This window comes from Miniopterus schreibersii (assembly GCF_964146895.1).
Source record: "Miniopterus schreibersii genome assembly, chromosome: 3".
Classification (NCBI taxonomy): domain Eukaryota; kingdom Metazoa; phylum Chordata; class Mammalia; order Chiroptera; family Miniopteridae; genus Miniopterus; species Miniopterus schreibersii.
Genome location: NC_138103.1, coordinates 9,395,400 through 9,419,733, shown reverse-complemented (window position 1 = coordinate 9,419,733; position 24,334 = coordinate 9,395,400). Strand labels below are relative to the sequence as shown.

General features: G+C 59.2%; 2 protein-coding genes across 5 annotated transcripts; both read right to left on the bottom strand.

Moving 5' to 3' along the window:
• Nucleotides 1–962: 962 nt before the first annotated feature.
• RHOT2 (ras homolog family member T2) lies at nt 963–7,025 on the bottom strand. 4 transcript variants are annotated; one of them, XM_081132951.1, is made up of 19 exons: nt 6,834–7,025; nt 6,654–6,712; nt 6,460–6,541; nt 6,316–6,359; nt 5,319–5,372; nt 4,775–4,827; nt 4,594–4,702; nt 4,261–4,362; nt 4,087–4,185; nt 3,847–3,955; nt 3,641–3,761; nt 3,264–3,348; nt 3,033–3,175; nt 2,851–2,951; nt 2,636–2,766; nt 2,449–2,535; nt 2,216–2,338; nt 1,898–2,100; nt 963–1,560 (listed from the first exon to the last, which is right to left on the bottom strand). In XM_081132951.1, exons 1-19 carry the CDS (start codon nt 6,868–6,870, stop codon nt 1,434–1,436), a joined length of 1,869 nt encoding a protein of 622 aa, XP_080989077.1. In that variant the 5' UTR covers nt 6,871–7,025; the 3' UTR covers nt 963–1,433. The 4 variants fall into 4 exon arrangements, with proteins under 4 accessions (XP_080989077.1, XP_080989080.1, XP_080989078.1 ...); XM_081132954.1 differs by having other exon boundaries at nt 3,847–3,959; nt 6,834–6,970; XM_081132952.1 differs by having other exon boundaries at nt 6,654–6,707; nt 6,834–6,959.
• Nucleotides 7,026–7,290: 265 nt separating this feature from the next.
• WDR90 (WD repeat domain 90) lies at nt 7,291–23,727 on the bottom strand. Its single transcript, XM_081133854.1, has 42 exons — nt 23,672–23,727; nt 23,267–23,358; nt 22,940–23,116; nt 22,741–22,849; nt 22,322–22,492; nt 21,981–22,095; nt 21,830–21,897; nt 21,407–21,510; nt 21,118–21,330; nt 20,581–20,649; nt 19,851–19,961; nt 19,617–19,762; nt 19,488–19,545; nt 18,989–19,107; nt 18,671–18,814; nt 18,458–18,588; nt 18,275–18,391; nt 17,749–17,984; nt 17,380–17,519; nt 17,035–17,165; nt 16,409–16,539; nt 16,092–16,253; nt 15,778–15,906; nt 15,453–15,583; nt 15,333–15,373; nt 15,040–15,171; nt 14,699–14,893; nt 14,305–14,402; nt 13,563–13,665; nt 13,147–13,268; nt 12,833–12,992; nt 12,544–12,734; nt 12,287–12,455; nt 12,036–12,147; nt 11,678–11,849; nt 9,263–9,385; nt 8,911–9,085; nt 8,672–8,802; nt 8,431–8,574; nt 8,236–8,355; nt 8,063–8,147; nt 7,291–7,671 (listed from the first exon to the last, which is right to left on the bottom strand). The coding sequence occupies exons 1-42, from the start codon at nt 23,679–23,681 to the stop codon at nt 7,514–7,516; spliced, it is 5,445 nt and encodes a 1,814-aa protein (XP_080989980.1). The 5' UTR covers nt 23,682–23,727; the 3' UTR covers nt 7,291–7,513.
• Nucleotides 23,728–24,334: the final 607 nt, after the last annotated feature.

The following is a 24,334-nucleotide window of genomic DNA, read 5'->3' as shown; positions in this document are numbered from 1 at the left end:
TTGGGCTGGAGGCCCCTGATGGCCCCTGCAGCCACAGGGGGGCGGGGAGGGGGGGAGGAAAACCCGAGGATATTGGGGCAGAGTCTGCAAAGGACAAAGCTGCAGCTGAGATAGGAAGGGGCCCTATTTCCTGGGGAGGGCAGGTAAACCCCTTCAACAACAAAGGTTACAGACTAGGGATGTTACCACAGTAAGCCCCTTAAAGGACCACTCAGAAACCCAATGCCATGGAGCCATCAATCCTGACAGCTTGGCCTCAGGATAGAGGCCCAACAAACAAGAACCACACCTCAGCAGCTGGGAGGGTAGCAGGACGGCGGAGTCTGATCCCAGGCCGTTGGGGGTCAGGCCTGAGCATCCCTGCAGGGTAGGTAGCTCCCCCCATTTCCTAGGAACAGCACTTCAGTGTGCTGGGAGAGACCCTGGTATGGAAGGGGGTGTATTGCACGGAATGACTAACGGCAGGTGGGGCACCTGTCTGGGTAACTAGGGTCTTCCACCCAGTTCCACCCTGGGCTGTCTCTGCTCTAGGTCCCAGAACACTGGCCAAGTACCTGGGACAGAAGGTATTGAAAAATAACAAGTACAGCCCCCTCTTCACCTTAGGCTGGGGTCTCTTGCTGTCCCCCACCTAGTGAGAGTGAGAAGCCTCTGGTCAGGGTGTGAGAACAGGGCAGCTCCCCACACCAGGAGGGCATTTTGGCACACCCAGTCCCACCTCAGAGTCCCTATAGCTCAAGCAGGCTGCCAGGATGGAGGCTGAGGTTTGGGGAGGAGGTAGGCCCCTCAGGAAAGCATGCACCTCAATGTAGAGGCTCCCAGGCTGCAGGCCACAGCTGGACCTCACACGGGCCTGTGTGAGGTCTCAGGCCTGCAGGGGAGGTGTGAGAAGTCAGGAGTGAAGCTGCCAGTCCACACTGAGAAAAGGGACACAATTCAAGAAAAGCCACCTTCAGAAAGTTGGGTCCAAGATGGAAAAGACACTGAAGTTTAATCAGGAAAACAAGCCTCACATCTTCCATGAAGAGTGCAGCCCTGGACCAGTCTCCCAACAGTGGAGGGGGGGGGGAACAGCACAATGGTCCCACCACTTTCTGCCCTAGCCCCCTTCCTTTGGCCCAAAGCTCTGCCCTCTGGTTCCCCTCATGCCCACTGGCTGCCCGGGACCAGGAAGGGGTGGAGCCCTGAAAATTCAGGTCTAGGATTACTGGCTTCCTCGCCAATACCCCATAGTCTCTCCAACACGATGCCCACAAAGGTGGGTGATGCTGGGCAGGACACAGGCTCGCAGGACCTGGGGGCCCACCCTTGGGGTTGGACAGTGGATATGCTGTCCTCAGAAGTGAAGTTTAGACAGAAGGAAGCTCCACCAAGTGGGTGGTCCAACACCAGCACCCTGGGGCCCTGAGATAAGACTGCAGGGCACCAAGGCCTCATCGGCTCTTCACCAGGACCCTGTAGAGTGAGAAGCTGAGGACAGCAGCAACAGCAGCCCCAACAGCCCCCAGTGTCACCCGGAGCCAGAAGGAGGTGGTGTGCAGCTCCCCATGGACCAGGTACCTGCAGAAGGAGCCAGATGGAGACACCCTTAGGGTACTGCCCAGATGCTTGCTGCTGTAACCCCCTTACCCCTCATCTCCTGGAAACTCAGAGCTCCACAGAGCTGCTACCTGTCAGTGTCCAGCACAGCAGAACTCCCAGACCACAGGGCAACTGGTGAGACCAGGCCCCAGAGGACGCTGCCAGGGCATCAGCACCTGACCAAGGACAACCCTGCAACCCTGACTGACTCCAGTCCTGACACCACAGCTGTTCCACTCTCCTGGCAACAGGAACCATCACTACCCCGGGACAGGGACAGGCCTCCAACCACAGGGGCTGTGGTGCTGGTACCCACGGGAAGGCGGCCATGGTAGCAAGCCGGGTGAAGACAGCTGTGCTGGGTTCTCCTGGGCCAGCGCAGGAAAATGGGATAGGGGCGGGCAGCCGGTGCCTGCGGCAGAACTCAGCTGGAGACAAGCCAGGCAGTGAGACACCTTCAGACAGGTCAGCCTTGGAGGAGACGAAGAGGCAGGGGGTCTGCCCATCCATGTAATGGCGCTGAGGGGAAAGGGGCCACATGAAGCACAGTCCCAGAGCAGGCAAGGTGAGGGTGCTGGGGGACCCCACCCATAGCCGTGCTGCCCACAGAACGCCAGGATAGATGGGGGCTTGCCTTGTAGACGCTGATGCAGAGAGCAAAGGACTGGGGATCACTGCCATCAAACATCAAGCAGGCGACATCACAGGCAGCATCAGGCATGGTGGACAGCAGGCTGTCTGCATCCACCTCACATAGCTGGACAGAGGGTGGCCTCAGGGAGAGGCAGGGAGCTCAATTCCCCAGGCCACATCGGGACAGCACTGCTCTGGGATCTACTGCAGGGATCCCCCTACCCCAACACTCACTATCAGGTACTTCTCCTGCCCGTTGACCTGCACTGTGTTGATGGCATAGACGGCAGGTATCTTGTGAAGCTCCCCGGTGTCCTGATGCTGAGAAGAAAAGTACCTGAAGCTTGCTGGCCCTGACGCTCGCCAAAGCCCCTACCCGAGGCCCCAGATGGGAGCTCACCCAGCACACGACGATGCTTACCCCTAGGCCACGGCCAAGGAAGGCCTGTAGGAAGGCAGACTTGCCCACTCCACGCGCCCCCACCACCTTGCACAGAAGGACATTCCTTTGTGTTTGTCCCTTCTCTTGATCCAGCCTCTTCTCACGGGTGACTGTGAGAAGATGCAAAGGACAAACAAGAGTGAGGGGCTGCCAGGGAGGTGCTGGGTCAGGCTGTTTTGAGGGCGGGCGCCCACCTGTGATGGCATGGGTCTGGGAGTCCTGCTTGCAGAGGGTGGGGTAGCCCAGGTAGCCAAGGTGCTCCAGACAGCGCCGGACATCCAGGTAAGTCACCAGGCTGGGGCATAAACGGGGGGAAGCAGCATCACGTTGGGGCAGCATTGTTTGGCGAGTGGGGGCAGTTGAGGGCTGCGCTTACGTCCACTGGCAGAGGTACCCATGCAAGGGCAGCCGGCCTGCTTCGGTTCGGACCTCTTGCAGGAGCTGAGGGCCCCAGGGGGGCGCTGGGAACACACTAAACAGGTCCTGCAGCTCTGCCAGCGAGAGGGCACCATCATGGTCCTGCAGGCAGAGAGACTGTGGTCACAGTGGCTAGGGACCAGGATAGGAAACCAGGACAGGCAGCCCAGCAGCGTGACAGTGCCCTCACCTGGTCATGCTTCTCAAACACCTTCTGCACAAACTGGTAGCCAAAGTGGTTGAGCTCTGTGCTGCAGCCAGGTGGCACGTGGAGCCTGTGGGGTTGCAATCCATTTCCCACCATGCTCAGCACACCTTCCATCTGTGCAGTAGCACCCTCCCTACAAGTCTGACTGAATCCCAGAGGTTCCTCCACCTCTCTCCATGACTGAGCACCAAAGCAGAGAAACAGCAATGTGGCTGTGGCCAGGGGCCACCTGCTTGGCATAAGTCCCAGTCTGCCTGCACACAGCAGGGCACATCCTACACAGACCATCCTCTGCCTGAGCAAGGGCTCCAACCCCACCCTGGCACCATCTGACATTGGGAGCCCCATCCACCACTCACGGAGGGAAGAGGTAGTCGGTAGACAGCTCGAGTGTGTCGCCATAGCCGAAGCGCCTTAGGATGGTCCACGTGGTCTCATGGCGGCCGCGCTGGATGAAAAGCGTGTTCAGGAAGAGGAAGCCTGTTCAGAAAGGGGCAGAGTCGGTGGTACTGGGTATTACATGAGCCCCTCCTCACACAAGGACAGGCAGGGTGCCAGGCCTCACCATCCAGGGTCAGCCGGTCATCCCGCACGCCTCCTGCCACGTTCTTGCGCACCACCATCTTCACGTCCTCCAGGGCCTGTGGGGCCAGGGGATGCCCAAAACAGGATTTCTGCCTCCAAGAGAAAGTTGCTGTTAGTAAGCCAGCCGCCCTATTACTGCTCGGCCTGGTTATCAATGGCATGGAACCCGGTTGCAGCCCACAAAAGGTGGACACCACCAAGAGGTGGATGGGGGCCCCACCTGGAAAGCGTTGAGCTCCTCATCACTGAGTGCCTGGTCCAGATCCTGGTCTGAGAGCCTGAAGATGCGTGTGAGGGCCTGGGTGCACGCGGGCCTCAGCTGTGGGGACAGCCAGCTCAGCATGTTCCCCCCACTCCCACCTGCTAGCCAACCCCACCCATGCCAGCTGCTCACCTGCTTGGTCTCAGGGTCATAGAGTGGAGCTGTGGGGTGCAGCACGGCCTTCTGTGCATAGTAGAACAGCTCTGAGATGTTCCTCAGGTTCTTGGCCGAGCACTGGGAGCCACCGGGACAGACTCAGAGAGGTGCCCGATGCTGGGAGACTCAAAGGTGCAGGCACAGGTGGTCAGCAGCCCCCACCCCAAGGAAATCTTCAATAAGACAGCTTGCCTGTCCTGAGGTCTCAGGCGACCAGCACACGAGTGCCTGCTGCAGGGCCCTGTCCCTGTCCCTCCTCTTCTCCACCCCAGTATCCCCAGCCTGCCCCTGCTGTGCATGCCTACTTACCTCCACGCACGTCTCAATCTCAGGGAACTGGCTCATGATGGGCAGCACAGCCTCCATGGAGCTCCCTGGCCGCAGGTCCGACTTGTTGCCCACCAGGATGATGGGGACCCTGGGGAGAGGTCCACGGTCATAAGGGATGAGGGAGCTGGAGGAGACCAGCCCCCTGGGCCCTGTCCATTACCTGGGCCCCTTCTCGGTCCCTCCATTCACCAGTGGGATCCATTTGGTTCGGATCTGAAAGGCAAAGTCGGGCATGAGGTGAGGGGGCCGCCTAGCCCACTGCTCCCAGATGGAACTTGAGCCTAGCCAGAGAGAGATGGGGGGAAGTCAAGGCCCACTGAGAGCCAAAGTCACGGCCACTGGGAACAAGTGGAGAGTGTAGCTGACAGGTGTGGCTTCATCTGATCTTAGCAGTTTCCAAACACCCCCAAGGGACGTGGGGTCAGCAGCTCAGGGCAGCCCCTTCTGCAAGCCTAAGGGGGTGAGACTCATGGCTGTCCATGCTTTCTGCAGGGAGACAGGGTCACAGGGGGCTCCCTGGGAAAGTTGTGGGGTCTTGGCCACAAGCGCCCAGCACCCAGGGTGGCTCGGGGAGGCTCCCTGAAGCACTTATCAGAGATGGGGTTGCCCAAGGGTGTGAGTCACCCCAGAGCGTGCAACAGCTGGGCATCCAGCTGGGGTGCAGAGAACAGAACAATGACCAAGCTGGGCATTCTCTCACTCACCTTCTCAATGGTGGCCTCCTCAGACACGTCGTACACCACACATACCACGTTTGCCTGTTGGGGAGAGCGTGTGGCACAGCATTACAGAGGATTCCTGTCCACACCAGCCTGGCACTCACAGGCAGGACAGGGCATGGCTCAGAGACCCAGGAAGCCATCCTTCACCGGTACTCCTCAGCCAGTGCTCCTTGGCTGTGTCACAGGGACTGGTGTTCTGCTGTGCAAACCTCAGACAAGCCCTTCTCTGCTCACTTCCAGGTCCCAGCACTGCAACTTTGGTCAGTGAGTCCCCTGAATGGCTCAGGGCAGACAAAGCCACCCCTGAAACTTGGCACCCCAACTCTGGCCTTAGTCCTTCACTCCTGTGTCACTGTGGGCAGAGAAGATGAGGAAAACAGCACAAGGGATGATGATGGCAAGAAGGCTGCTCCTCAGTAGCTGTGGCCTGAACCCTTACTCAGTGGCACCTCTAGAATACAGTAGGAGCTGCACAGGGCCAGGGCAAGGCTGCAGGGGGCAGCTTCCTACCAGGAGCTTGGGCCAGGCACATGTCCTGATAACAGGTGAACAGATGGCTGTGCACCCTGTAGCCCTGGTCACTGCACCATGGCCCAAAGGCCCAGAGTAGTGGATTATACTGGGGGGGGGGGGGGGGCGCCAGGGCACAGAGCTGGTTTAATGGGTCATTTTGAAGGATAATGAGATCTGTTCCCCAGTGTCCACTGGAAGAGTGAATGCTGGGTAGAGAGAGACATGAGGGTAGGAGGAAAGGATGGTCTCTTTTCTCCCCAACTCCCAGCAGAATGCAGCACAGTAACCCCAACAGCTTAGTACTGAGAGGTCATGGGAGAATTACGGAGGCCAAAGAAGCCCTAAGCACCTTAACCCAACCCCTGAGAGAGAGAAGCCCATTAGAACTAGGCGGCAGCCCACCCCCAGAACCTGAGCGCTGAACTCATCCCTCCCCGCTTTCCTGAGCCCTCAGATCACACTGTACCTTGTGAATCTCGTCCTGAAGCTCCTCCGCCGTCTGCTCAGCTTCTGGATGGGAGAAGAGAGAACGCTGCACACCTCCTGCCCGAAATGCGGCTCCTGGGAAGAACGCTGGGGTGGGGTTGGGTGAGGCGGCGGGCGGCTCTACCTGAGAAATCCACGATGTGAGTGGGCACCTTCTCTGGGGTGACGTCCGCGGGAATGGTGATCTCTTCTGCCCGGGGCGGGACCTGAAGCATACGGGCCGTGAGGGTGGCCCGGGGACGGAGGGAGATCCGCCCGGGCCCTCAGTCCCCTCCTCTGCGCGACCACCGCAGGGGCGCTCAGCACCACCATCCTCACCTCTTCAGGGAACTCCTCACCCACCAGCGACAAGATCAGAGACGTCTTCCCCACCTGGGCTGCGCGGGGAGGCGCGGTCAGCGCTGCGGCCAAGGTCGCGGCGCCCCCATAGGACAGGCCCGCCCCGCCCGCCCCCGGCGCCTACCCTCGCCCAGCCCCTACCCCTGCCCCGGCGCCTACCCTCGCCCAGCAGCAAGATGCGAACGTCCCGCTTCATGGCAGGCGACGGGAGCTGCAGTCCAACCCAAGCCCTAGAGCCCACTCCGGCCGGGGCGCGATCGCGATCCTCTGCCCACGCTCTCCCCCAAGCCCGCACTTCCGGCCCCGCCCGCACGGCCGCACCAGCGAGCTCCGCGGGCCAGAGAGGCCGGGTTGCGCGGCAGCGCCACCGCGTGGGCGCGTCGGAAACTGCTGGCGCTGCGTCGGCCAGGGGGTGTGGCCAAGGCCTCAGGTGCAGCTCAGCCACAGCAGCTTCCGGCCCACTGCGGACCGGACAGTCCTTGCAGGTGGAAGGCCAGGGCCTCAGTTCTTGGCAGGGAGCAGGAGGGCTGGGATTTGGGCAGAGGCTGAGCTCAGGCCAGGCGGGAAAGCCAGGCCCAGGGCAGTAGGAGCCTGGAGTTACCAGCCGACAATGCCGAAATGTTAACACCCACGTTTATTTCAACTGTACAGAAAAGCACTCAGGTGCCAACAAGAACTTTACACATGTTCAGGGTCTTGATGATTTACACACAGAGTCCTGAGCCCATCCGGTGTGAAGGGGCCAAGCCTACCCAGCCATACTGGCTTAGCATGAGGTTCTTTCTGCCCAGGCCAGGTGCCCAGCATAGCACACCTGACCCCAAGGTCCCCAACAGGGCTCAGCAGTCTGTGACCTCCCACACCAAGATCTCACTGTGGGCTGCCGTGAAGAGCACACTGGCTGACGGGGCAAATCTACAGAGCTGTACCCAGTCGTCGTGGCCAGCAAAATCCTGCGCGGCCCCTGACACACAGTCCACCAGCCTCAGCACACGCTCTGCAGGCAAATGGTATGGGGTGGGCCCTGTGCCCATGTTTGCAGCTACAGGGCACAGGGGTTCACCAACCCACCCTTGCTCTGTCTCTAGCTGGATGCTAGTGCAGCAAATCTGTGCTAAATGGCCTGTCTTCCATACCCATGACCAACTGTAGCTGAGACTGGGACAGCAGAGTCAAAGAAGTGCCCATCATTGTCAGAGTGTCTAACAACACAGGGCTTCTAAGGCCCCAAGCTGGGCTACTGAGTCCCTTTATTCAGTGCTGGATTCACTACCCCATTTTAGAGATGAGGAACCCGGATGCAGATGTGAGGGGTATGTCTCAGTGTGAGGGTACTGGTGAGTCAGCCCCACTCAAGACAGAATGAGTCCACGCCCACCAGCACTCACCAGCGAAGCCGATGGCCATGAAGTGGGCCCTGGGGGACAGGCTCAGGGACACAGCAAAGAAAGGTAGCGGGATCTTCTTCACCACCTGTGGTCAGTGAGCATAAGGCAATGGGGCAGGGGCTCACATGGCCCAGGACCCTCCCCTCCCAGGGTCATAAGGGGTGTGCACATGCCTGCTTCTGGCAGAGGCTGTAGAAGACCACCTCTGGATGTGGGCCGAGGCCTGCACACACCAGCAGTGTCCTATCCCAGGGACAGAAGGCAGCAAGGGAAGGCGGAGAGTAGTCTGAAGTCTAAGAAAAGGCACAGCATGCTGTGGTGGGATGAGCAGGCACCATCCCCACCTGAGGTGCCACTAGGACCCTCACCTCCATGGGGGTGGGTGCCGGGAAGCTCAGCCAGTCCACAAGCTCACAGCAGTCTTGCAGCCAGTTGGAGGCCCAGATGCTAACCCGCTGGTCCCCGCTGGCGGCCAACCACAAGTCTGTGCCCTCCACCCCGAAGTCTCCATACTGGGGGGGTAAGGGAAGGTGAGTACCTCCTGCCCCACTCTTCCCAAGCCTCTTCTCTGCCAGCACCCCACAGATGAGGCCCTGCTGGCCACTTCACCTCCTTGCTTATGCTCTGGATGGTAGAGATGGGAGCACCCCAGTGGTCACTCAGTACACGGAAGGTCATCCCTGTGTGGAGGCGGCTCACAGCCACAAGCCCATCCTTGTCTCCAGAGAGGATGGTCTGACCTGGGCCAGGCAAGAGTAGCTCTGTTACCCTGTGAGCTCCCAGCCCAAAGGTGTGACCTGGGCCAGGCAGGGGCCATGCCATCACCCTGTGAGCACCCAGCCCCTCACCATCAGCAGAGAAGGTGATGGCCGTCAGTGCAGCCAGGTGTGGATGCATCTTGAGCTCCATTGAGATTCGGGAGATGTTGAAGACACGCAGTGTGCCATCACTATAACCTGCCGCCATGTGCTGCTGTTCTGGGCGCCCGCAGGATGGGGGGCTCCAAGCCAAGCAGAGGCAGCTCTGGGGAGCCCCAGTGGGGAAACATCAGCACTCCCCTGGGGGGTGAGATGGGGGCCCAACCCCAAGGCCGAGGACAGACGCTGAGGCTGAAGGAGGGATGCAGTTCCCAGAGCCCTTCAGTGGAGAGGCAGGGCCCCACCCCAAGCACACACCCCCAGCCCCTGGTGCCCTGAATACCTGGTTCAGCACCTGGAACTGGATCACCAGCTCCATGCTGGACAAGGACCACACCCTCACACTCCCATCGTCTCCACATGTGGCACAGTGCGACTCACTGGGACTGAAGACCACCTCATTCACCTGCAGGTAGCCAGTCAGCCCTCCTGAGGCCACGTGGCCCTCAGGCAAAGAGGACTTAGTGGGGCCCAGTCATTCCTATGGGAGCATGTCTCTCCTTCCCAGGCCTGCCTGGCCATGGCTACCTCCATGTGGAGTGAAGAAATCGTCCTGACCTCCCTCCCGAGTGCCCCACACAAGACCTGGGTGGAATTCAAATCACAAGGAGCCCATCTGCCATTGAACCTGACTAGCCTCTTGCTGGGACACCAGAGCAGTGTTCTGGAAGAACCTAAAACACGGGTATGGGACAACACATCCCTAGGACTGCAGACTAAAGGTCAAGGAAGCATGAAACACACTCTAGGCCATTCCAGGGGCCTCACCACCGGTGCTGGTAGTGTGGCTTTTCAGTGTGCATCAAGGGAGAAAGCAGGCATGTAATCACTGAGAATCAGGATTTCTGGTGTGGGGGAAAAGGAGATACAGACACCATACACCAGTGAGGTGAAATAAAATGGCCTAGTCCTGTACTTAAATTTCAAATGTAAGTATGAACTCATGATATATTTTATCTTTAAAAATAATAATTTAGTTCTGTCTGGCTGAGAAGTAATGGGCCTCTCTGGAGGGAGCTGCAGAGGGAGAACCTGGACACTTTGTCATTCCACATGAGAGGGAAGTCACCAATGGCCTTCAGCTTAGGTCAAGACTGAGGACTCAAATGCTCTTATGCTGATCGATGGACAAACACATGTTCTGTCTGTACCACAGAATAGTATTTGGCAATAAGTAGTGAAGCACTGACATATGCTACAGCGCAGATGAACCTTGAGAATGTGAAGCTCAGCGAGAGAAGCCAGATGGAAGGACCATAGGGCGTGTGATTCTGTTTATGTGGAAAGTCCACAACAGGCAAATCCAGTTAGTGGTTGTCAGGGAATGGGAGGTGAGTGCTTAGTGGGTATAGGGTTTCCTTCTGGGGTGATGAAAATGCTCTAAAATTGACCGTCATGATAGGTGTACAAGTCTGTGACTGTACTGAAAACCACTGACTTTGAGGGGCTGAGGTGTATGGCTTGTAAGCTATACCTCAATATAAAACAGTTGCCCTGGCTGGCATGGTTAAGCAGTGGGAGCATTGGCCTGAGCACCAGAGGGTCTCCGGTTTGATTCCCAGTCAAGCGCCGTACCTGGGGTGCAGGTCCAATTCCAGCACCCGGGCAGGGCACATGTGGGAGGCACCCAATCAATGAGTCTGTCACATCAATGTCTCTCTCCCCCCTCCTTCCTCCCTTCCACTGTCTTTAAGAATCAATGAAAAAATATCCTTATTCCTCGGGTGAGGATTTAAAAAAAAACAGCTATTACCAAAAAACAGAAAAAGTATATAATCCTTACTCCTCTCAAACTTAATTTCTTTGTTGGCTACCATTATCTCCAAACAAATAAACACAGATTTAAAATAAAAAAGGAAAGAAAAAAGAACTCAGTAGCCAACTCAAAGACCTGTCACTGGCCAAAGCCGGGGCTCTGTGAGCAGTGACCAGGGGAGCCCCAGCCCACATGTACACCTACCAGCTCTCAAAGATTCAGGAAGTAAATACATTGGCCGCTGTTGGCGGAATCACCCCAAAGCTTGGAAACCTGGTCCACAAGGGAGAGAACCAGCTACCATGCGGCTCCTGTCCCAGCTCTGCCTCAGGAAACCCAACACTCATGAGGCCAGTTCTCTCTCTTGGAGGAACAGACTATCACCTCCAAGGTGACAGGTCACTCAGGTCAAGGGCAGCACTGACAGGCAAGCAGTTCCGGCGTGCTTCCTGGTGGGAGACCCAGCTCACCCAGGAGGAGCTGCGGGACCCACCTGCCCTGACCAGATTCTGACCGAGCCTCCAGATTCTCAGAACCCAGGGAGCACGGGAGCAGAAAGGCAGGTCCAGCCCTGAGTGTGGGAGGCTCGGGGAGAGATGACCTGAGCTCTTCGCCAAGTAAATTACAAGGCAATAAAAGCAAAAGAAGAAAGGGGAAGGACGGACAAGAGGCGAGGCCTGTGGTGCTCGCAGGAGTGGACACATGGACCAACACATGACGAGTGTGCAGTCCTAAGTGTGTGGAATCCTTATGCTAAAAACCTGAAATGTTTACACATAAACCAATCCCACAGCTGGGCTTGACTCAGAATGACAACTGGGGGTGGGGGGAACAAAACACAAACAGAGGAGAGCGAATGTGGGGCTCACAGCCCAGCTTCTGTCCAGGGTGGAAAGCCCCTCGGGTATGTTTGACAGACAGCTGGTGGCCCAGTGGCCTCACCTTGCTCCTGTGGCCGCTGATGAGGCGGGTACTGGTGCCCTCGGCCCAGCTGACATACCAGAGCGTTCCTGCTGTGGTGCCCACCACGCCCATGTCCATGCTATCGTGGAAGACAGCGCTCACGACAGCCCCGTCCAGGGTCAGCTCGCGCTCCATGAACACGGAGCTAGACCTAGGGGGAAGCAGTGGGTCCCAAGAGTGGTGGCAGTAAAAGCCAGGGAGCCTGATGCTTCTGGAGTGCATTCATATTCTTGAGCTCTGGCCTCACCCAAGATGTCCCCATGTAAGGCAGGCCCAGCTGACGAGAGTGCTGGATTGCAGCCCCAGTCAAGGACACTGGCTTAATGCAGAGGCTCACCTGGCTCCTGAGCCCTTACGCCTCAGCTCTGGCACAGCTCCCACGGCCCATAGGCGCAGTCGCCTGGTGTTGCTGCCACTGACCAGCCGCGATCCTGAGCACACCAGCACTCCTACGAGGCAGGAGGTGGCATGAGCTGCTTCCCCAGATGCCCAGGACTCCAGACAGGGTCCCACTACCCCAGCACTGGGACTCCCAGGGAGAGGCGAGCCCCTAGCTAGGGGGGCCACAGGGACTCCTCAGGCACCCACCGATCTCACCGTCGTCTGCCTCCCAGGCCAGAAAGCAACGGCTGGCACTTGTGTCCCAGACACAGACCTGGCCAGCATTGGAGCCACAGTACAGCAGGGGCTCAGCCCCATAACACAGAGACGTTAGCTCACCCGCCCCCACCGCCTTGGGGATGGGCTCTCGGTGCACCTGGAGGGACACAAGGGCAGTGTGGGTCAGTAATGTCCCAGGGCTCAGTCAGACCCCACCCTCCAAAACCACCTCTGAACCCTGACACCTGGAGGCTGATGTCGGCCCCACGCTGCTGCAGGAGCCACAAGGTGAGGGCGCCCTGGCCCACGCAGGCAAGCTCACAAGCATCCCAGGGGTTGAAGGCCAGGCCGTGTACCGGCTCTGGGAGGTGGGTGGAGGAAATGAGCTCATAGGTAGCCATGCTCCACAGGGCCAAGGTTCGGTCACCATAGTCCCCTGTGGAGATACATGGTGGTCACACCAGCTGCCCAGAGGTCCCAGGACAGGCAGGGGAATCCAGAAGCCACTGCCCTCTGCACCCCCCCGCGGCTGACCTAGTGTGATGAGGAGCCTGTCATCCAGTGAGAAAGCCAGAGCTTGAACAGCAGTGCAGTGGTGAGAAAGGAGCTGCCGGCAGGAACCCCCAGGCACATCCCAGATGCGGATCTGGCAGCAGGAGGCGGCACTACCACGTCCCGAGGCAGAGGCCAGAACCTGGTAGGGTGGGGTGGGGGGAAGTGGTTAGTGGGACGGGGCAGTCCAGGAGCCCATCCTGGCTCTGGGTAGATGGGAAGCCAGAAAAGCACCTCCTGTGCTGCCCTGGAGGCCCTGCAGGATGCACACCACAACCCTGGACAGGGATGAGCACCTGGGCATCATGACTGAGAGCCAGTGTAGAGATCTCCTCAGAGTGGCCAAGCCAGTGCTGCTGGGAGCCAGAGTGCAGGTCCTCCACTACTACCAGGCAGCCGCACGTGTAGGCAAAGAAGCCTGTAGGCAGGGAGAGAGCCCCAGAGCTGGTCGGCTATGGCCCTGTCATCTTCTCTGCCAGTTTCAATAGCCAAGGAAAGGGTCATGCTGAGCCCTTCTGGGAAAATGCTCAGAGGAGGCACGGGGAACATGGGCTGGAATAATAGGAAGTGTGACAGGGAAACGCCACCTCTTAGCCAAAACCACCCTCCATGCCAGCGTTCGCTTGCCCTCCTGGGGTCTGGCATGGGGTGGACAGAGCTGGGCCCCACTCTGCATCTTGTGGGCTCGGAGCCAAGGGGCTATGGCCCCTACCTGTGTCTGGCCTCCAAATCACGTTGGCCCGCCCATTCCCGTTGTAGCCCACAACAGTCTTCAGGTGCAGCCACTCGCCCCCGGCAGGGGGGAAGGAAACATTCTGTGAGGAAGTGGTACTTATGTATGGCACAGCACCCAGCCACCACTCCCCTCTCCTCCACCCCTGCCACCTCTGAATGTGAACCATTAGGATTGGGCTTGGGATAGAGCTGTGGGAGGCATATGCTCCCACAATGAGACAAATGGCAGGAGCCTCAGGAGATGCATTCTCCTAGAATGGGAAAATGGCAAGAGCATGGGCCCAAAAGCCTACACATAGGAGGCCAACCAGGGATGGGAGCTGGGGGTACAGACAGGGAGGCAGGAGTCGAAGATGTAGGTGGTCCCTGGCATCTGGGGAGGCCAGGCACAGGCAGCAAGACCCAGGGGGCTCTTAGGGAAAGGACATTCGAGGAAGTGAGAGGGAGCCAGGACCAGCGGGTGGAGATAGTGGGCTTAGAAGGACACTGTCTGAGTGTTAGCATGACAAGCAAAGCACAAAAGGTACACTGAAATGGTACCTGTGAGGTGACTATAGACATGGCCTATACTGCTTGGGAGCAGCCCCAGGAAGACCTGGGGGAACCTGTGTATTAGAGAGAAGGAACATACCCAGAAACCACAGGGCTGTGCCACCCTCACCCAAGTCTCTGGGGTGTCCACCTGTGGCAGAACTGTGAGGATCCCACCCCTGTACAACCTTGGCCATCAGGGAGGCCTTGTAGCGCGCTGTGAAGTGCTTATAGGAATCCGGGCGGACACTGGGCTGGGTCCTGGCCCTCCTGGTGCTCCAGGCACCTGGCAGAAAGGAGAAAGGAGCCACAGGTCAAACCACCCACAACAGTGCAGAGACCCCTCTCTCACACAGTCACCTGGCCCTGGCTGGACAAGATAAGTATCTAACCCAGAAGACACCCAGGATCCGAGGGTGCAGGTAAGCCATATCCTACCGCCCAGCCTAGCAGGGTCCTCAGGCTCATCCACTTGCCCTTTAAGTGACCAGGCCTCATCTCATGGTGCAAACCCCAATCTGGGGCCCATGGGTACCTGCATCTGGCCCTGGCCCAGGCCTAGTCATGAGTGTCCCTGCCTACCTTGCTTACTGGGCTGGCCATGGGGGTGGGGCAGCATGCCAAGGCCCCATGGGTCCCCTGCAGCCCCCCAGGCCCCGTCTCCAGCCCCACAGGCCTCCTTCTGCACCAGCATGGGTGGGCCTGAGGCCTGGAAGAGCCCCTGGGGGCTGTGGCTCTCCTCAGAGGGTCCTTCTTCATCTGACACGCAGAAAGTACCTGGGGAGGTTCATGGGCAGTGAAAGGGGGGCACAGAGTCCCCTGCACCCCTGCCCCTCCCCACAGGCCTGGAGCAGTACCCAAACACGCCAGACGGGAGCAGTATGAACATGGCTGCCCAGGTGATCCAGGGCCCCTGGCCTTACCATCACCGCCCTCTGAGGGCCCAGCACAGATGCTCAGCTGGGGTGGGGTCGCCTGGGATGGCACGGGCACCTGCCACCGAGGGAGCCCATTTGTCCCAGACACCGCATCCTCTGGCTGTCTTGCATTTGGGCCTGGGGATGGAAGAGTCTGGACTGTGCTTAGGGACTGAGGAAGGCAGAGCACAAAGGTAGAGGTATGCCTAGTCCCCCAGCCCTCATACACTGGGACCCTCAGGACAGTAAGTGGCACCATGCCACTCCTAATGACCTTCCATCATGGTGTGGCCACTCACCAGCCTCACAGGTTGGGGGGGGGCCGGGTGAGCCTAGGACGCTGCAGAGGCAACATGAAAGGGTGTCAGGTTGGGAGGGTGCAGCAGGAAGCTTGGCAGATACAGGTCAAGGGCACTTGCCTTCCTGGAGGCGAACTCTGAGGGGAAGCCAGGATATCCCAGAGGAAGATGGCATCACCCACGCTGAGGAGATGCTGCTGGTCAGGGGTGAAGGCCACAGCTTGCACGGGCTCTGAGTGGCCAATGTACACCTGGGGGTAGCACATATCACATACAGAGACTCCTGAGGCCTGGCTGGAGACCCTGCTGTCCTCCCATAACCAGGCCTGGCCAGACTGGCCACTAGGCAAGAGGTCCTCATGTGGTGTCAGGCCCTGCAGGTCATCTTCCATCCTCCCTCTTCCCCACCTACCTGCACCCACCCACACCCATCTGCACCACACACCTGGCAGCTGGGGTCAGACTGCGTTAAGTAGTCCCACACCTTGATGGCACGGTCGGCAGCTGTCAGCAGGAAGCGGGCATCCCTGCTGAGAGCCAGGGAGGCGCAGGCCACAGGGTGGACACCACAAAGCTGCAAGAGAACATTCTTATGGAGAAGATCAGAGCACAAGTCCCCTCATCCAGGGAAACCTGTCTTCTCAAAAAATGTACCTCTCAGGAGTGGAAGGTGGCCCAGCACCTCCCCTCCTCAAGGCACTGGGGACACCAAGGTGGGAGCCAAGGTAAGGCCAAGCCACTCACTACGCCTGGACTCACCTCTCGGACCATGCGGCCGGATGTGGCATCTAGCACCACAACCTTGTTGGATGATGTGGACACCAGCAGGTGGCTAGGGGGTGCGGGACCAAAGCAGACAGCCACAGCTGAGTCCAGGCGGCTGCTGGCCAAGTCCAGGGCACTGACATCAATCCGCAGTAGCTGGGGGAAAAGCAGCGAATAGCTGTCCGCCACAGCCTCTGGGCAGAGCAAAACTCAGGGGAGCCATGTGGCACCTGGCTGAGATACCCATGGGGTCTGCCAGGCTGGTGTAGCCCCGCCCACACTGGACACACAAAAGGTTCTGGCTGACTCACATCATCCAGTGAGGCTGCGTCCATGATGGTCACCATGTACTTAGAGGGACCCATGAAGGCCAGCAGGCGGCTATCCCCACTGACTGCCAGGGTGTTGAGACTTGGGCGGGCATCCCGGCACACCACATTAGCTGCCGGAATCACAGGGACAGATGGTCAGCTAGGTGGGGAGGGGATGGCCAGAGCAGGCACAAAACCTACCCACAACGGCAGGAACCAGCCCAAGGGCATGAGCATCAGAGTACCAAAACACCCAGGGCCCAGGGACTGCCAGGATATAGCTGGGGTTCTCCTGGGCCACGAGTGACCCCTAAGTGACCACTTGACCAACCATGGGAGAAACAGATACCCTTGGGTGAGCCAATCCTCTGCCAGCCTGGTGCTCAGGCTGTTCACCTCCCTCTGGGGTGGGGCAGAAACAGACCCTCATGGACCTTCTGTTTTGAGGGCTTGGTGAGTCTTAAAACCACACTTGCCCTGGGGGGTCTAGGTAGTGAGGCCACAGAAGGCAGTTTACTGCTGTTGTGGACACTAGGCGAGGGCCTATCCCCACAGGAACCAGAGGAGGGGAAGGTTGAGAGCCTGGGGTGGGGCTGTGTTGAGGTGGAGGTAGGGGTGGTCCTAACCTGCAACACGCAGGACGCGGCAAGAAGTGGCAGCACAGTGGTACTGGGCCAGGGTGCCCTGAGAGCAGGCACTGAACAAGAGGCTGCCGTCGGGGCTGGTGACCAGGCCAGTGATGGCTCCTCGGTGACACCTGTCCAAACAGGAATGCCCGCTGCCTTGGCCCTGAGTTGGACCATCCCTGACCTCCCACAGTGGGCCTGGCCAAGTCCCCAAGGGACAGCAGAGCACAGGAGCTTTCTGTAGATAGCCCTCTCCTACTCTGCCTGGCCACCCACATACCCCAAGGGATCCCACAAGTTTCCACCACAGGCATCTGTGAGGTCAGGGACCAGCTGAGCACCCACCTGTGTTCCACCAGGACCTTGGTGGCCTCCAGGCTGAAGGAACGGATGGCCCCACTGCTGAAGCCACAGAAGAAGACTGGTTGCGTAGGATGGAAGGCGACTGCACATGGGGCTTCCTCAGGTGACGTGAAGTCATAGAGCTGGAGGGTGGGGCCACGTGAGGGCAGGCAGGGTGGTAGCTGCCAGCTGGCCAAGAGAACCTGAGAGCTAGTTTCTCTTCAGGTGGCCTGAACCTGAGGGTCCCCAACACAGGCCATAGGACAAAGTGTGCTGAAGGTCCTCCCTAGCCCTCCACCTGCCTGGGCCCTGCCTTCCCAGGCCTCAGCATGGCCTGTGGCAATCCAGTCTTTCCCTCCTGCCACACTCTACCTGTTGCAGGGTCGCCAGATCCCAGACTCGGACAGTGTGGTCCTGGGACACAGTGGCCAGCTGCCCTCGGTTGCACTCGATGGCGAGGGCCAGCACCAGGGCAGTGTGGGAGCGCACCAGCATGCTATACTCCCGGGACGGTATGTCCAGGAAGCCCAGGTGGCCCAAGGAGGTGGTGGACAGCACACGCAGGCCATTGGGGCTGAGGCGGACTGAGCTGATGGGGCCCTCATGCTCTGTAGGCAGGATGGGTGGATGACCTCCCAGGCAGAGGGGCCTGGCACCAGGGCAGGCTGGCCACATCCAGGTTGCACCTCCCTCCCAGCCACCCAGGACACAAACTTGTTTCCTTGCTGCCTAGAGCCCTGTCTTACTGTAGACAGGGACAGGCAGCTCCCCCATGGACACCCACTCCTGAGCTCTGTGATGGTGGACTCCCAGGGTCAGGACATAGCCCCTCAGAGTCCGGTGGCTGCCATCCAGCCCAGGGATGGACCACAATGGTGAGGTGCTATCTTGTCCTTACCGGCCTCCAGGAGCACAGAGGAGAAGTCCAGGGGCCAGAGGCGCAGGTAGCCGTCCTCTGAGCCCACAGCACACTCAGCCTGGGAGACACTGAGGCTGCTGATGGCAATGCCAGGGCCTGGGGGACAGGCAGCGTCAGTAGAAGCATTAGGGTTGCTCCACCCACACAACAGGGTCTACCTACCCAAGCTGAAGGCCTGCTTCTGTGGGAGGGGGCTGCAAGGAGTCTGCGTGGGCAGGAGACGGCGAGCGTGCCGCACAGCCATGCACTGGTGGTCGATCTCCAGGATGTGACCACTACGGCTGCAAACATAGCTGCCCAGGGAGGTAACAGGTGAGGGCTGAAGGGACAAAAGGAGCGGGACCTGGCTAGTTAGAGGAGGAGGGCAGTACTCACAGTGTTCGGCTGTCCTGGGCCTTCCCAAAGGCCAGGTCAGTGAACTCCAGTGTGTGATGCTCCCCCAGGTCCACAGGGCAGGAGCGCAGGCCCCCACCTCGAAGCCTCCACAGCCGCACACTGCCCCGCCCACACGATGCCATCCTGCAAGGGGGTGTGAGGGTGAGTGTCATCCAATCCCTGTACAGAGACGAGGCTGCTGTGGACAGGGGCCCTGAGCTAGGAAGGGGAGGCAGGCTCAGTAGTTCAGCCCCATCTAGGCCCATGCGCTGCCAGGCCCCCATCCCAGCAATACAGGTGGGCAGAAGGCCCAGTTACCTGGTTTCGTTAAAAAAGGCAATCTCAAAAGCCTGGATGTCAACGTCGGTGCTTGCCTTTGCGAGAATGACAGCCTCACCGCCTTGGCCCACCTGGTCAGTGCCCCATGCCACCACCATCTGCAATAAGTCCCTGCTGAGCCCCTGCTGCACCAGCCTGCCCTGCTGGGCCTCCGCTCTTCTCTCCTTATGGTAGCTGGCCTGAGCACTTGGCTGGTGAGGGTGTGGGGAGGCCGCCCCCACTGCCCAGAGGGACCTACACTTGCTCAACCAGGCATCAGACATAAAACCCAGCTGCCCTATAATTCCAGAATATGCCACCAAAGTGAAGGGAGTTGTTTAAATATTGACTCCATCCACAAAGGGTGTAAAACATAAGATGCTCTGCAGAGTGCGGAAGGCAGGGGGCCAGGGGAAGGCCAGCAGGGGAAGGCCAGCAGGGGAATGTAGCTTCCTAAGTAATGTGGACACTGCCCTGCCTCCTCAGCCTGCCCTGTTACCATCTTCCCGTGGTGGTCCTTGCCAATGCAGCAGAGCAGTGTCCCACTATCAGAGAAGCTGTGAATGTGGAAGAGACAGTCAGTGTCACCAGGGCTGGCCCCCACCCACCTCAGAGGCCCTTCACCCACCTGAGGGAACAGACACTGTGGACAGGGCTCTGAAACAGGGACAGGCAACTCCTGGTTTGGAAGTCCCAGAGACGCAACATGCTGGGGGGTCGTGCCTGGGCTGAGGCCAGCAGAGAGTTGCTCCCATCCAATGCCAGGGCGGAGACCTGGGGATGTGGCAGGTTGAGGGAAGTTGTGCAGCCTGCAGGTGCCCTGGGCCAGGCAGTGCCCACCCCTGGGCTAGGCGGTACCCACCTTCTCTGTGTGACCAAGGAAGAAGCTCTGCTCCCGGGTGTCAATGTGCAAGACAACAATGACCGCGTGGCAGGGGTACACGACAGCAGTCCCATCTTTGGTCCACAGGGCCTATGCATGGGGGCCAGAGGCTAAGGTCACAAGCTGGCCAGCCTTGTCTCCCCACCCTAGTATACCTTCCCCCATGTAATGTGCAGAGGGGTTAACAGGATGCACACACCAAAAGAACAGAGAAAACTTACAGATATGTGAATACATGTGCATGCACACTCACACACACGCAGTTTTTTCTGAGCCCTGTTTGCAATACAAGAAACTTTCGAGTTCAAGCAATGAAAAACCAGACAGTCCATAAAGACTTGGAGCTTATGTCCAGGAGGAGCTCACAAGCCCAGAGCCTCGTCTCCCACTCTCCCCTACCCCACCCTACCCCACAAGGACCCACAGTCATGCCCACACCAGCCCCATGTGGCTGCATCAAAGTTTTAAAGGGCGAGAGTTCATGGGTCTCTGAAGCTCAAACACTCAGACCTACACTGACCCAGCCAGTGCTCATCAGAACAAAGGGAGGCCTGTGAGTGAAGGTCACTGAGGAAGCAGTGAGCCACAGTGCAGATGTGAGCAGGAATGGGCATCCACATAGCAACCTCAGGGGATATAGGGCCTTTCCACTGTCTCCTTCTAAGTATGTGACATTTATCTGACCAAACAAGAGCGTGGGACCCCTCACCCATTTGGTGCTGTGGCCCCCAAGGCCGATGACTCTCTTGAGCCTCAGGACAGGATCTGGCAGGAAGCTCTGAAACAGGCAAACTCACTATGAGACCCCAGAAGGCAAGACCCGGTCCAGCCAGGGCTGCCCAACTGGGCTGGTTCCTATGTCCCAAGAAGCTTAGTACTGGGTGGCTTCTGTTGGTTGCTCTGTGTCAGAAAGCTAGATTTCTGGCCACACTGCCAGACCCTCTAGTGACTCCAGCTGCTGCCCCTGAGGCACCTACAGACGACGTGGGGCTGGGAGTTAGAAGGTGGGCAATAGACCCTCCTTACTCTTTTTTGAAAGGAATTTTTGTCCAAAGCTGCTTCCTGCCTGCTCTGCTTTCTGCCAGGAAACTGGATGAGAAGGGACCCTCAGAGATCCATCTGCCCCATACATGGCTTGTGGTAGGCAAAGGTTCAACAGTCTCATACCTATACCCCATTAAGGCCCCACCCACCTCTACCCTCTACGACTTGGTTCACCCCTGCCTTCCTCAAGACACGCACTCACCTCATGCTTGGCCACATCCTCTGGGGCGGCAGGCACCACAGCCAAGTTACGAACAGACACCTGAAGGCCACTGCCAGCAGCATGCTTGTCAGTGGCCTTCACGTCAGCCAAGGGCTCTTGTCTATGGCCCCTGGGGCCACCCATGATGGAGACTTCTGAGCACTCACAAGACAGGCCATCCTCTGGAAGGAGCCCCAAGGGGGCCTGGCAGGACTGTGGGGGGACAGTGTCCATCAGATCTTGGGGCTACCTATCCCTTAGCCCCATCTCTGATGGCACAGGCACTCACAGCTGTGGGACCAAGCATCTGAACCACAGGGGACACGCTGTCCTGTCTGGACTTGCTGAAGGCCACTGGGCGAGGGAGAAGCTGTGGCACATGCCTCGAGGAGACTGCAATGAAGGGCAGAACCCAACGAGTATAGTGCAGAGGCCTGAGAAGGACATGGCCAAAGGCACCGGGCAGGGCAGCAGTGAGAGAAGCAATCTCGCCAGCTGCAGCCCACCACTGTACCCACGCCCCAGCACCCCTCCCAGCTCGAGAGTTTGAGGCACCCAGATACCTACATGCAGCCTCCCAAATGACTCTGGGACCTCGGGATGACCACCAGGCTAGCCCGGACTGCCGCAGGCACCACACCTCTGAGTTCACCACCCCAGACAGTGCCAGGACCCCATCTCCCACCAAGCTCTGCATGCCCCACAGGCCCACCTGCCTTAGAAGGGGAAAAGGTCCTCTGAACTAGCCTGGGGGGCACTGCTGGGCTGCCACTTGGAAACCTTAGTGGGGTGGAGGGAGAATCAGCATAGAGGCCACCCTGCCCTCCCCTGCCAGCCTCCCTGGGACGGGCAGAACTGCTCACCGGATGTGGATGTAATGGTCGTGCCAATTTTCCCCCTTTGGCACTGGGAATGACATTTCTCGAGGCATGGGAGTGATGGGCAGCTTTGCCCGCCGGGCCTCAGCAACAGTGACAGCTACAAAGAACAGAGTTGCTCCAGGTCCAGAGAAGCCCATCCAGCAAACTCTCTCAGCTCAGGCAAGATTCAGCACTAGGCCCTTGCAGAGTATCAAGGGGCTCAAAGACAGCACGGCCAGGGCACCTTCATGAAGTGCCAAGGCCTCTCCTGGACAGAGAATCTGGGGGAGGGATGGAACAGCCCACCTGTAGGCTGGGCACAGGGCATGGGGGGCAGCCCTCACCTGGGTCAAAGCACAGATCGCTGGTGTAGAGGCTTCGGACCAGCAGGCTAGCACACAGCCGAACACTCTTGAGATGGCTATAGCGACGGTTCAGGTATACAAGGAGGATGTCATGCAGGTCCAGCTGAAGGCAGGTCCAGCGGGCACCAGGGGGAGCCACACCTGCCAGATCTGCAGGAGGCAAACCAAGGTCAGCAGTGCCCATCCTCTCACCAGCCAGACCACAGTGCCTCTGTCCTTGGCCTGACCCATTCCCGTAGCCAGAACCATGTGCCCCCCACCCAGGCTGCCCCATTCCAGGCCACGAAGGAGCCTGACTGCACCTACCCCACCTGCCCCTGGGCCCAACTTCCCTGTCTGCCCTCAGGCTCCCGCTCCTGGACTGCCCCTGTCCTATTCATGCCCCCTCTCTGTGTCACCTTTCCTGGATGTCCCAGCCTCACAAGTAAAGGGGAATTGAAGCCATGTGGCTGTAGACTTGAACTCCTTGAAGAGGCTGGAAAAGGACACACGGATGACCTGGCGGTCCTGCGGGGACAAAGGGTGGCAGTAAGGAGACGAGAGGGTGCACAAGGGGTGCAGAGCCCTCACCCCAGACCCCACTCCCAAGCTCAGCACCTCAGTGGACAAATCCAGGTGGATGACGAAGTGCTTGGTGGACAGGGGTCGGAAAAGCAAGTACAGGTAGCGTCCTGTCAGCCCCAGGGACTGGGTGCTGGTTTTGGGGAGCTGGATGTAATTGCTGGCAGAGACAGAGCCCCGAATACGATACACAGTGCACTTTAGGGTCTTGTCCTGGAGGAAGATATCAGAGTCAGTGTCCCCACCAGAGCCAGGGAGCACCAGGAGAGGCGCAGCCCTCAGGACGCTCGGGTGGTGGAGCTGTGTCCCAGGCAGAGAAGAGGACCCCACTCACCCTGCTGCCAGGTCTCCTGGCCCACTTACCATCACTGTGGCCACGTCGCCCTCCTTAGTGGACCGCTTCCACTCGTCCACCTTGAATTGTCTGAAGACGTTGAGGAATGGGTGCTGCCACACTGAGGGGACACGGAGGTGTGGGGACCTTCCCCAGGTGCCAGACCCAGGGAGGGGCGAGGGACTGGGTATGCACACTCCCCAGGAGTGACGGCAATCAGTGCGCGCGTACTGGGTTCGCGCCCATGATCGGGGCCAATCCGCCCGAGGACCTGCGATTGGCGCTGACGGAGCCAGGCCGCAGGCTCAGAGCGCAACCCGCCCGCCCCTGCCCGCCGCCCCCTCCCCGGACCCTGGACCCTGGACCCTGGACCCTGGACTGCTTGTTCCCCAGACCTCGGACCTCCACCCCGGGCCCGCGAGCCACAAGCCTACCTCGCGCCATGGTGCAGCCGCTCGCACTTCCCGCCTCCGCCGCAGCGCGCCCCACGCAGGGCACGCAGCGCGCCTAGCAACGGCCGCCTGGCAACGGCGTCACTTCCGCCCTCTGCAAGGCGAGGCCACGTGATCGCCCGGCCGCAGCCGCTTTAGCGGCGCCGGGTTTGTCTTTTGCAGTCTCTTGCGGGTCCCCAAGGCCCTGCCCAACCTGCTCTAGCCACCCCTCCGCTTCGCACCCTGGGGCAGGCGCCTTCGTTCCCAGGTTCCTGCGGCCACGCTCAAGCCAGGACCCAGTCCTCTAGCACGACCAGCTAGGGGATCCAGGGAGGGTCCTGACTCATTCCGGGGTCCATCTCTAAGTCTAGAATGAGACACCCCGCCAGGGGCGGTCCACACCCACTGACAACCCAGCCCTTTGGAGGGAGCATGCACACCTGGGTACTCCATCGTAGGCGAGGTCACCTGCCCAACAAGCTATGCAGTGTTCCACAAGCCCCTAGGGTTGAGGAACCCCAGCTCTCACAGGCATCCCCTAGGGCTCCCCCAAAACCTGTGGGACACCTTCATCCACTGTCCCACACCAAGTCTGGGAGACAGGACCAGGGTTCCTGTGACCTGGCCCCAATCCTGGGACTCTGGGACCCCATCCCAGAGACAGTT